Here is a 12,619-nt window from a genome sequence, read left to right as displayed (position 1 = left end):
GAGTTCTGCATAAAGCACATACCTGTTCTTTTAAACACAATCCATGCCCACACTTCCCCCTTTAATGTTCTCATGGTGGTCTCACAACGTCCGCAGTAACAACACACATAGAGCGCGCCGCACATTTTAAGGAAAAAAAAAGACATTTATATGCGCCTTATAGTCGCAAAAATATGGTAATTTTGGTACGATTGCAAGCATAAAAGGCAGCAAGACTAAAAAAAAAAGGCTTGAGATTTAAATGGCTTTGTTGTTCCTCTCTTAAAGTCTACGCTGACAGTCTGGCTCCCTCCTGCTCTTTCACTGTAAAAGTATATAGCAAACATCATGATAGAGCATTAAAAAAAAAATTATCGTTTTTAGATAGCTAGCTATTTAAACACCTGAATAGTTTCCACTGACCATCAATTGAGAACAGAGTTGTATCAAGGAAATGATCCAGTTTGAGATGCAAAACATTTATTGTTTTATTTTAACAGAATATTGTCAAATGTTTGCCGAGTTCTGCAATGGAAACAGCTGCTGATACTATGTGTGGCTAAAGTAAAGGCTTCTTGCATTTTGATGGGTTGCATTCAGTTCAGACGAAACTATTAGTAAAGATCATCATCGGTTTCCTGGTGCTTTGCAAATATATTTTTACATTTTTTTTAGTGGACGTGTATTATGTGGCTTTCAATTTTCTCCTTTGTTTTATTTCTTTCCTGCCAGATGCTAAAGGGCTCTCCAGCACAAGTGAGGTGGAGCTTCTTAGAGAAAAAGTCTATGCATCACTGGAAGCCTACTGCAAGCAGAAGTATCCAGAGCAGCAGGGAAGGTAAACTCCCCTTGCAGTATAGTCTGTTTGTTAATGCAAAATATACATCTTTATGCAAAAACAACTAAACATTTTTCCCCTGTAGGTTTGCTAAGCTCCTCCTTCGACTTCCTGCGCTGCGTTCCATTGGCTTAAAGTGCTTGGAGCATCTTTTTTTCTTCAAACTGATCGGGGACACGCCTATCGACACCTTCCTCATGGAAATGCTTGAAGCCCCCCATTAGTTGTCTTAGATAGGAGTTGCATTCTGTGGATTTTAAATGGCTGCAGTCTGGGGGGGGCGGGCGTGGGACTGGAGTGGCACTTTAAGTTCTTTTTAAGATTTGTCAGTTTGTCTCACTGCTGTCTGCGTTACACCTTAGTGCAGCACAGATTTGCTCTTTAGACCAAACTCAAGGCTTGGCATGATCTTCAAGCTGGTGCTAAGTGTTGTCATAACTTCATGCATAAAACTATGGTAAACACATGAATATTTTTAAGAAAATATTTACGCATTTCTGAGTGGCTATAATTTGAGTACTCATTTTTATATGACTTTTTAAACACCTAAACTCATCTCTAATGCCTTTTTATTTTTCAATTCAAGAAGGCTGCATTCTGAATTACGCTTTTAAAAAAAAATTTTTTAATTTAAATCGGGTGAAATCGAAGCTCTGAATGAACTTGATAGAACCGAAGCCCTGAGATCGATAGCAGGTTTAAAATGATCCCAGAATTAAGTTTGTACCTCTTGTATTGCTAAGTGTTTACATGTTTTTCCTTGAAACCAGATCCGTTCCCCATCGTTTTCGATGACAGAAAGAAACTGCACATTTGGGATTTGTGCTTCTTCTTAAACTTTAAACAAACCGCCTTAACCTTCCAGGCGTTGAGGGGTTGTTTGTTTGTTGTGGTGCTATTTTAGAGCTGATTTGACATTACTGTTGAAGTTGCACACCAAACCATGAACCTAAGAATATATGCAAAACTAGTAATTCCTTTTGTTGATCTTTGTTTTGAAAATGTAGCAATATAAGACGAAGCCTGCATAAACCTGTCATTTATTAGATGTTTTGGAAAGAAAAACCTTTTGAGTGGAAAGGGAATACTCCATGTTTGTAATTTATCTATACAATTTTAAGGTACTGTGCTAAACAAAAGGGTCAGGGAGAACGCACATAAAATATTAGGGTAATAGACAAATTCAAACTATAATTTTATTATGAGCCCTTTTTTTTTTTTTTAGATGGAATAAAGCAGAATGTGTTTTGGGTTGCACTGGAGTTGTTGAGACTTGATCAGCTTTTGTTGTATGCTTTTTGTGATGCTTGGTTTCATTTCCCATCTTTCCCTTTATCTTTTTCTAGCTAGCTTACTTCATTCAGTTTTTGCTGTTTGATAAAAAAAAAAGAAAAAAAAGCAACCCATATTTACATGTAAACCCAGACATTGATGTATAGATGACTTAAACAAGACCAAATGAGGTCTGTGAGGAAAACACTACAAAGGAAAACGCTGCGTCAGCAATACCAGCAAGCCTGTCATCCACCTCCCACACCCTTGAACTTTAAGTAACTTGAAGCATGGGTTTTGTGGACTAAAAGAATAAAGATTACGTTTTTCATGGATTTTCCTCATTAGTGTCATATGTGAATTTTTCTTTCTCTGCTTAAATCCAATATCACAGAAGGATGATTAAAAACAGTCCCAAAGTTGTTTCAATGAGCCTTTTTATTGTTACATAGTTTTGCTGTGGGCATGGATACAAAGGAAGCCTTGAATCTAACAGCATTTTTTGATTGAGATGATATGGCACAGGCTGCAGTAGGCAACGGGCTAAAAGTAGGAACAGCTTAAGTGCAATGAAGTCAAGGCTTAAAGGTTACAGGTTAACTGGATCATTTTATCACAGTGTGATATTAAGACTTGTGTATCTAAAACCAAAGACTCGGAGAACCAAAGTTGACCTCCATTTGGAATGAAAAGAAAAGAGACTTTTAGAGACTAAAGCTGCCAACACAGCTGAAAGAGGGGAGCAATGAAAGAAGATAAAATAGTTTTATTTGTCCATAAAGCTCAAAATTGATTAACACTTCTTCTAGTCTGGGTAACTAATTACAGCCCTACTGCAATAATAACTTAGTTTTGAAATGTGAATCTATTATACAAATTAGTTCCACACTGCCTTTGTGTTAAATTTGATCCTTATGGCTTACATCTGATGAAAAACCCAAAATTAAGCTTCTCTGAAACTGGGAATACTGCAGCACACCATTAGGAAAGATTTTGTTACAGAACCCTTTAAAAAGTTTGTCCAGTTACTGCACATTATGCACTCCATAGTGTCCTGACTGGAGCTCGGCATCAGTGCAGGGATGGAGGTGATCAGGGGAATAACGTGGTTCATCTGCATTATAGTGATGTCCTATATTTCTCTTGATGACACTAAACTGATGCTCTATGTGGTTTATGTCAGACCAGAATGTTGGCCCATAAAGCAGAGAGATGTTTAAAATTTGTGTTTTCATGGCAGAGAGCAAAAAATGAAGACTTTGGACGTGGAGCATCATGACAGGGCTTTCCAAATCACTGACAGTGGCCACTTCACTCAAGATCTTTCGACCCTCATTTTCAAATATAATGCAAAGCTTAGTTTACATCTTTAAAGGTGACTTTAAACCACTGAGCAACAGTCTTTGCTTCCCATTAAGAATCTAATGCTAGAAATACAACAGTTAGTTTACACCTCATTTATGTACCCAACATCTTATATTGGCTTTAGCTTTCCAATCCTCTAAAGACTAATTAGCCTTATAGCTTGTGTACTTCCTTCCACTCTGCCCTCTATACGTGAGTTACTGTGGCTAACCTTTGAATGGACAGTGCTAATGACTCCTGGAAAACTTTCAGATCAGCAATCTACCGTAAGGTGTCATACGGCATTTTGGTTTAAAAAACTAATGTCTTGGATGTACTCTTCGTTTTCTAAGACTCAAAATTTAAAGAGCTGTAAGCCATTACAAAAACTCCATAAGTGAGTTTCACCTTTTGAGCTCAATTATTAAAATAAATACATTTTGTTTTTAAATATATTTTAATTAACTGAGATGCGCCTCTATGTTGCAATGTAAGTCTAAGGTGCAAAATAAATTCCAGTATATTATATTGCTGGTGTAATTTTCTGAGGAAAATGAGAAAAAAACTTGAGTATTCATACAGAGAATTGGGTTACATCAAGTAAAAACTAGTATATGTGTGCTCTGCAAGTGCTGCATTAAAAAAAACATTTAGAGTTTATAGATGGAACTTAGTTTTACATCATTAACAATATCTGTGTTTATGTCACTGCTCCCATTGTATTCTAATTTTTTATTGTTTTTATTAATACTGTACTGTGCAAAAATCTTAAACCACCCCTCACTTCACTCTATTTTTTTTTTTTTTTTTACAAATTTTAAATGTCTGCAAACTGGTAGAAAATTACAGATTAGGCAAATAACATTTCTTACAAGCTCAACATGTGATACTTTGCAAGAATTGTTCAGACTATATTTTGCAGGTAAAATCTGCTTACTTCAACCTCTATGAAGAACAATGTTAAATGCTTTCTGTTTTAAATAAACATTGCATTAAACCTTGGATAATGTAGGCTACAGGCTATTGTAGACATATTACAGTGGAGATGAGGAATACACATGACCGATAGAAAATACCTAAAGGAGTGAACACATTATAGTATATACACATTTAAAGGCTGTGCTATTGATTTTGAATGCTTCCATAACCAGTTTGTGTTTCCAGCTGGAGATTTTAGCTTTGCTGGTAACTAACATCCTTTCATGCAGATGATAAAACACTGTCAGCTTGATGCGCTCTGGCTGTGAGAAAGCAGTAGAGAGCAAAGCTTTAAGCATCTCGTTGAGAGCATGGTGGAATGTTGGGAGCATCTTGGAAATTTCAAAGTAAATGTAAAAACCTAAAGGGGAATTAGAGAACACAGAGGTTCCTTAATTCTTTGGTAGAGAGCTAATTGCTAACACTAGATGCTCAATATTTTTTTTTAAATGTATTTGTTAAAAACTAAAGATCAATTTTTTTTAGATTGTTTTGGAAACTGGTCAAACAACCCTGGTTTGTGCGTTACTATAGTGGTTTAGTAAAAACAAAAACAACAAAAATATCTGATCCAGTCTAGAACATGGAAATAGAACAACAGCAAATGTTTCCAAGGACAAACTTCTGAGAACCTGGAAAACTAATGTAGACTGAGGTCTAATAAAAAAAAAAAAATTTGATTCAAACAAAAATATATATTTAAGGAAATGAGGGATGACTCCAGATTTTCACAGTGTACTTATAGAGCAAGCAAATACCTAAATATTTCCTAAAGGACAAAGCGAGGTCTCCTATGTCATTTAAACTACAGACAGTTATGGTCAATATAGGTCCTTCGCAAAATATTAGCATATTGTGATAAAGTTAATTATTTTCCATAATGTAATGGTACAAATTGAACATTCATATATTTTAGATTCATTGCACACTGCAGAAATATTTCAGGTCTTTTATTGTCTTAATACGGATGATTTTGGCATACAGCTCATGAAAACCCAAAATTCCTATCTCACAAAATTATCATATCATTAAAAGGGTCTCTAAATGAGCTATGCACCTAATCATCTGAATCAACAAATTAACTCTAAACACCTGCAAATGATTCCTGAGGCCTTTAAAACTCCCAGCCTGGTTCATCACTCAAAACTCCAATCATGGGTAACCCTGCCAACCTGACTGCTGTCCAGAAGGCCATCATTGACGCCATCAAGCAAGAGGGTATGACACAGAAAGATATTTCTGAACGAATAGGCTGTTCCCAGAGTGCTGAATCAAGGCACCACAGTGGGAAGGAAAAAGTGAAACCGCTGCACAATGAGAAGAGGTGACCGGACCCTGACCAAGATTGTGGCGAAGGGACAATTCTAGCCCTTGGGGGACCTGCGGAAGCAGTGGACTGAGTCTGGAGTAGAAACATCCAGAGCCACCGTGCACAGGCGTGTGCAGGAAATGAGCTACAGGTGCCGCATTTCCCAGGTCAAGCCACTTTTGAACCAGAAACAGCTACATAGAAGCAGCACTGGACTGTTGCTCAGTTTTACTTGTTATTTGGAAATCATGGTGCCAGAGTCTGGAGGAAGACTGGGGAGAAGGAAATGCCAGAAGTCCAGTCTCAAGTAACCACAGCCAGTGATGGTCTGGGGTGTCATGTCAGCTGCTGGTGTTGGTCCACTGTGTTTTATCAAGGGCAGGGTCCATGCAGCTAGCTATCAGGAGATTTTGGAGCACTTCATGCTTCCATCTGGTGAAAAGCTTTATGGAGATGAAGATTTCATTTTTTAGCACGACCTGGCACCTGCTCACAGTGCCGAAACCACTGGTAAATGGTTTACTGACCATGGTATCACTGTGCTCAATTGGCCTGCCAACTCTCCTGACCTGAACCCCATAGAGAATCTGTGGGATATTGTGAAGAAAAAGTTGAGACGCAAAACCCAACACTGTGGATGAGCTAAAGGCCGCTATCGAAGCATCCTGGGCCTCCATAACACCTTAGCTGTGCCACGCTGCAATGAAGCAGTCATTTCTGCAAAAGGATTGCCGACCAAGTATTGCGTGTATAACTGTACATAATTATTTGAAGGTTGACTTTGTTTTTTTGTATTAAGATAACTTTTCTTTTATTGTTCGGGTGAAATATGCTAATTTTGTGAGATAGGAATTTTGGGTTTTCATGAGCTGTATGCCTAAATCATCCGTATTAAGACAATAAAAGACATGAAATCATCACATCAGTTAGTGTGCAATTAATCTAAAATATATGAATGTTCAAGTTTTATCTTTACATTATGGAAAATAATTAACTTTATCACAATATGCTAATATTTTGAGAAGGACCTGTACATTACATTGTCCTTTCTTGAATAGTTACATGTGCAGAAAGCTAAATGAGACACTAAATGTTCAAACCAACATGAAGCCGTAGAAATTAAATACCCCTAATGTAGCCAAAAAGCTACTTTATTATGATGGGTTTAAAAACTGATTAATGCTAAAATGATCTTCTCATACACAGGTTGCACATCTGTAGAAACAAGGTTATCACATATCCCTGAAAGCATCTTAATAAATAACTGTCTGCAAGGCACTGAAATGTGCAGCTCATAGTTTCTATAAAATGCAAATTTAGAAAGAGTTCGAACTGCTAACTTCCATGAATGCTTGCAGCTCTTTAGTTTTAATTTAAGAATTGATCAAACAATGCAACACTGAACGTTTTGTCTCCTCACAATCTTCAAAAATACATCTACACTATTAAATTCCTTCTTTATCTTTAAACTAACGCACATCTGCCTTATTCTATACAATTTTGTGATGTTAAAAGTGTGCTACTTCTGAATAGCTGGCACATTGATGAGCACATAGTCAGATTCAGATGTCAGAGTGGTTCATCAGTGTCAAAAATCTCACATTCCAATGATAGCCAAACTTTTACATCCAGTGCAAAATGTTCCTTATTTAAGCACCTTTTCGGACCAAAATTAAACATAAAATAACCCCAGTAGTATACAACAAAATAACCATCTGCACCAAGCCATCTATTCAATAGATGAAATGTCATTCAGCTCAGCTATGTCGTTTAACCCCCAGTGCACAGTAATTTTAAGGGTTCAAGATTTGCACCACGTTCAGCCTTTTGTGTCCAAAGGAAGGCTGCAAGTGGTTGAAGCACGTGCACTGGCAGCCTCAAGCACACACAAAGCAAGACACAAACCTTAGTGGGCATTTGTATGCAGGATGACGGCGGTAAAGCCTTGCAAAAGCACTTGTTCTGTGTTCATCTGGCAAAAGCCAAGCTTAGTGGTTTCATTGCAAAGCTGTTTTTCCTGCCCACAGGTTTAAGAATAAGATCTCCTCAGCGATTTTTCCCTTTTTCTCATATCACAGTATGTAAACCAAACAACTTCATCCCAGCTTGCAGGTGGTTGGAGGCAAGAGAGGGGTGGATCTCCAGTCTGGATTGGAGGGGGGCGTGTGTGAGGCAGTGAAAGGGCCAACAGTTCTCCTAATGTCCAGCAGAATCCTAGTCTTTCTCACACCTGAAGCTCAGAACCACTGGACAAGCCGAGGGCATTGGCCTCCTCTGTCGTCAAGCCACTCTTTAGAGTCCTCCTTACTGTTTGATCAAGTGAGTAAAAAAAAAAAAAAAAAAAGAGAAGGTGGATTACTGTGATGAATAAATGCAACAGAAACATTTTTTTTTTCTTAAATAATTTTGAGCATGTCTTCAAGACCCACATGATTTCCTGTTTAGCCGGGATCGCCTCCTCTCACGAGGTAGTGTCCTCTGACTGGGCCCCTGAGTGGCTGATCGAACAATCCTCTCCATGATCTCATCAGCTGTGTCATCTGTACAGCTTATAGGGTCATCACTAGCAGAACACCATGGAGCAACGCGCGCTGAAACAAGCACAGCAAATCAAATTCTGCGTTACTGGACAGAACACACATAAGCCATGGTGTTATTAGTTTTATTTTATGAATGAAGTTTTAAGATCATAATTGGTAACAAAAGGTGTGTGACATTGATATTTAAGAACACTGGAGGGGAATAATAGCAATGGAAATTAAGGGTGCTAAATTAGGGGATGCATTACTTGCTTTTAAATGCGAAAGCAGATCTGCTCCTAGCTTCTTTAAACAGTTTCTTTCTGCATCGATACAATTTGCACAAGTTAGTATGAAATCTTTTGCATGCTTCTAAGGAAACACCTCTTTAAATTCAGGTATACTACAATAAGCACATAAAAGGACTCTTACAAATTAGAGCTACATACAGCAGATTGTGAGAAAATAAAACCTGTCAAAGCAGCGGAACAAAGCAGATGGAGGAAAATACAAAAAAGTCTGCAAAAAATATAGGTCAGGACTCTTACTGAAGGTAAAAATTATGTTCTCTGATTTTTTTCTGATATTGAAGTTAATAATTGAGTTTTCGACTGTTAGTGCTTGATTAAAAAACCCAATTTTGACTAAATAAAGAAATTGATGTGATTTTTTTCCCCCATCGACTGATCTAATGGGTTCTCTTGACAAAAAGTGAAATGAACTTGACATATATTACGTCTTTATGGCACACCAAGTGAAGTATTTAATCTAATTTGTGTCCTTTATTTTTTTAATGTTTAAACAAAATAAAAACCCAGAAATCTAACAAAAGTGGATTTCTCAAAAGAATATTAATTTCTTTTAATTCATTACTTGGTTGGGCCTCATTTTGCTTAAATTACTGCATGCATGCGGCATGGCATGGAGGCGTTCAGCAACAGGGTGCATTGATAGTGGCCTTGAGGTCATCTGTTTTATTGGCTTTGATATCCTCCTCTTGACAATACCCCATGGATTCTCTAAGGCCAGACCAGTTTCTTGTGCAACTATACCAGCCTTTGTTATCTTGGACATTTTGGGGGTGTGAAAATAAAATCAACATTTAGCTCGTCAGCAAAAGGAACCCAACACCAACAGATGACATGGAGGTCTTAACCTGCCATTAGAAACTATACCTGGACTTCAAACGGTGTGGATTCTCTGCCTCCTTCATTTAGGCTGTGGGGCCTTAATGTTGAGATGAAATCCAAACTTTTCTCAATCAGAAAATAGAACTTTGGACCACTGAGCATGAATAAAGTTGTTTTTTTCTTTACCCAGGGTAAGATGCTTGTAGCTGGTCCTCCTAATTGTCATTCATCCTACATGCTCATCCCCATTTTCCCTTACCGGTGGCAAGTCTGACATATGCTAACAGTAACTTTTAAATAGAGCGTGCATAAGGAGAAATATTTGGACAAGTTGGATGAAAACTGTCTGATAAAGGTGTTAAAAATCATCATCATTTATCATCAATCATTCATTATTACTAAGACGTGATAATATCTCCAGTGTTTCAGGATGCTGTGAAAGGTAGAACTATTCTGGGGCTTGTTTATAGTTCCATAAAACTGGATATTTATGTTATATAGTAGCATTATCTGACTGACCTCTGAGGCTGCCGCCTCTGGTGCGACCTCGCAGCCCGGGCACAGTGGATGTGCTGCTCTCTCCATCTTTCAGACCAGTTTTTAACACAGCCTTCATGTTTTCATGCTCTGCTGCATCGTCAGCGCTCTGGATACCCTGAGCCTGGCTCTCCTGTGCATCTGAAGAAGCCCCTCCAAATTTACCGCTCTGCAAAAGTATGAAGGAAGAGTTAAAACATTCTAAAAAATTATCTTTGTTTTCCTGTACTTATTTTTTAACAGTCTTTCCCACACCTAAACAAGCACAGTTGTTTTTTTTAAGAATCTGAGACACACAATACATTTATCACAGATTTATTTCCATGACTGTTCCCCTCAAAATATATATTTTTCTACCATTAAGTATAATTAACTTCTTAAGGTTAGATTCACTCAGCACTCAAAGCGGCATCATGTTTCATATTCATGCATTTTCACTGTTAGTCCCTCTAAGACTTACAAACACCTCACGATTTGTTTAGACCCTTTGAACAAAACAGTTATTTCAAAATGCAGCCTTGCATGTTGTTCAGTGTTAGTGCAAACGGAGGGCTCTCAGATTAATGCCTATGCATGCATACATGTGTACCTCCCTACCTCACTGTCATCGTCATCCTCACTCTAATAAAAAAAAGGCAAAATAAGCACTGATAACAAGCATGGCCTTCTACTGTAACATTTTGAAAAAGAAGATCACATCTGCTAGTGCCTAATTATAGATTTGTGTCTGCAGTAAACAGGATGTTAAGCTAACAGGCATTTATCAACAATAATCACATAAAGTATCTTGGAAAAGTAGATTTTGTCATATTTTTGGATGTTACAACCACAAATTTCAATGGTTTTTACATGGGTTTAATATATGATGTACCAATGCAGTGTAGCATACACTTCTGAAGTGGATGTACGCTGTAAAATGTTTTTTTAGGACATGAAGTGAAGTCTGGTATACCTCAGCAAAATTCAGTGCAACCGACTGCCTTTCAAATGGTCACCTTTCTTCCAAGTGTTTGATTTAATCCCAGTATAAAAACAATTATGTGCATTTATATTGCATTCATATTATTAAAAACAAAAAAGAAGATATGAACATTTTTTATTTTTTTGTTGTATAGATGCATGTATGAATAACATTAGTATATTTAGGTTTTGCAAGCTTATTTAGAAATGATATGCAAATTTAACACCTTCCATCACACAGGAATGTCCAATTATTCTTGATATCCAAAATATAAAATTACAATATTTTCCATCTTCATTTGTGCAAAAAAAAAAAAAAGAGTCTGCCAGCAAAGCTTTTGGATCATAGCTAAGGTGTGGCCCCATGCTATTTCTCCTTTAGGGAAAACCACAGGTTTGAAGTTTCACACAGTGATTAAATGAAGTGTCCTTAAAAAAGAAAAGGGTCCCCTCTCTGTGGCGGAGCGTGGATTCCTCTGTCAGCAGCCGCCTCCCTGGGGCTTAGGGGATTTTAATCACACAGCGAGCTGTTAGCTCTGGCCTGTTCTCAGCCTGCAGTAGATACAGAAGCGGATCCACTCCACACAACTCCCTGATTGTTTTTACTGTAACTTATACACGTGAGCAAAGAGGAAGCTAGGCAGACGTCTTTGGAAATGAAACCCACCACATCTACCAAAAAATGGAGCCAGATTTTTTAAGATTAGAGATAGAACTCCTGCCAATGGGTTGTTAACACTGTTTCATGGAACTGCGGAGGCGCGAATTAAAACAAGGACAGTGATAGAATAATGAACAAGCCTTACATCTGTTATCATTTTCCCCCTGGTCTTGTTTCTTTCTCTGTGGTTGGCCCTCTTCTGTTTCTGCTGCAGCACACGCTCTCTCGTCGTGCGGTACTCCAGGGCGAATTCGCTCAGGATCTTGCTAAAGCGATGTATGCTGACCTCTCTTACCGCATAGATCGGATGGCCCAAGAATAACAAAAAGGCGTGAAACCTGCAGATGTGCACAGAGGCAAAAGAGACATACATTATTGTTTTTTCTATTTATGTTAAACTTAGATTTTTTTTTATGAGGATTTTATGAGACTGGCAACATACTGTAAATGTGAAAGAGGAAGATTTAGGTTGGAGAAAATGGTCCCTGGGATGCTTTTTTGGAAGTGTTTCCATAAATGATTATTATGCAACATTCTTGGTTTGAAATCATTTTGGGTCCCCTTTTAACAGGCACAGGCTAACTTTAAGGGTCACACAAATTTTCAGCTGAGGAGGGAGAACCTGTTGACAAGATACCACAAAATAGGCCTAAATTGAAGGCACCCATGCCTTCTAAAAGTTTTTCTAAAAATATTTCAACACCTATCCAGGATAGAGGTTAAAACACACAGTGTTTGTCTGGTGACCTGTACAAGGTCTGTTTTTAAGCTCATGAAGGCCCGTTCTCCTAGGCACGTACCAACTTAGATGCAAATCAGTGAGCCATCCATCATTCTCCAGGGTCGTTAGAGTCACCTGGGAGATTCCACATGCTTAGAAACAGCAGGACTTCAACATGTTTCTCTAGTGCAAACAACCAGAATTAACAAAAGCTCCTGGATAGATTTCAAAACATTTTAAAAAAAGCTCAGCTAAAGTCTGGTTGCCTTTAACTGAAGCTTGGTTTTTTGGTTGCCAGGACCCAGATGACTGAGAATTTGCACAGGCATGTAAACAGGATAACTGTTAAAATCAAAATTGCCCATGGTCCT

General features: G+C 37.9%; 2 protein-coding genes across 3 annotated transcripts in view; one reads left to right on the top strand and one right to left on the bottom strand.

Annotated features, from left to right (window-relative positions):
- The window catches only part of LOC107103184 (retinoic acid receptor RXR-beta-A-like), a 17,566-nt gene extending 15,370 nt beyond the window's left edge, over window positions 1-2,196 (top strand). Inside the window, exons 11-12 of one of the 2 annotated variants that reach the window (XM_015402742.1) lie at window positions 712-817; window positions 903-2,196. In XM_015402742.1, the coding sequence (XP_015258228.1) occupies window positions 712-817; window positions 903-1,041 (245 nt within the window). In that variant the 3' untranslated portion in view covers window positions 1,042-2,196. The remainder of the gene's footprint in view (window positions 1-711; window positions 818-902) is intronic. The other variant, XM_015402743.1, reaches the window with a different exon arrangement.
- A 4,461-nt stretch (window positions 2,197-6,657) lies between these two features.
- Window positions 6,658-12,619, bottom strand: part of LOC107103183 (FH1/FH2 domain-containing protein 3-like) — a 59,691-nt gene continuing 53,729 nt past the window's right edge. Inside the window, exons 22-26 of the mRNA XM_015402741.1 lie at window positions 11,673-11,865; window positions 10,504-10,527; window positions 9,889-10,075; window positions 8,150-8,311; window positions 6,658-8,027 (exon numbers count right to left, since the gene is read on the bottom strand). Coding sequence (XP_015258227.1) covers window positions 7,945-8,027; window positions 8,150-8,311; window positions 9,889-10,075; window positions 10,504-10,527; window positions 11,673-11,865 — 649 coding nt within the window. The 3' untranslated portion in view covers window positions 6,658-7,944. The remainder of the gene's footprint in view (window positions 8,028-8,149; window positions 8,312-9,888; window positions 10,076-10,503; window positions 10,528-11,672; window positions 11,866-12,619) is intronic.

The sequence above is a fragment of the Cyprinodon variegatus genome, unplaced genomic scaffold, assembly GCF_000732505.1.
Source record: "Cyprinodon variegatus isolate N-32 unplaced genomic scaffold, C_variegatus-1.0 Scaffold1389, whole genome shotgun sequence".
In the NCBI taxonomy this organism is placed as follows: domain Eukaryota; kingdom Metazoa; phylum Chordata; class Actinopteri; order Cyprinodontiformes; family Cyprinodontidae; genus Cyprinodon; species Cyprinodon variegatus.
Note: the sequence above shows the minus strand (reverse complement) of the source record. Positions and strands in the feature narration are given on the sequence as shown.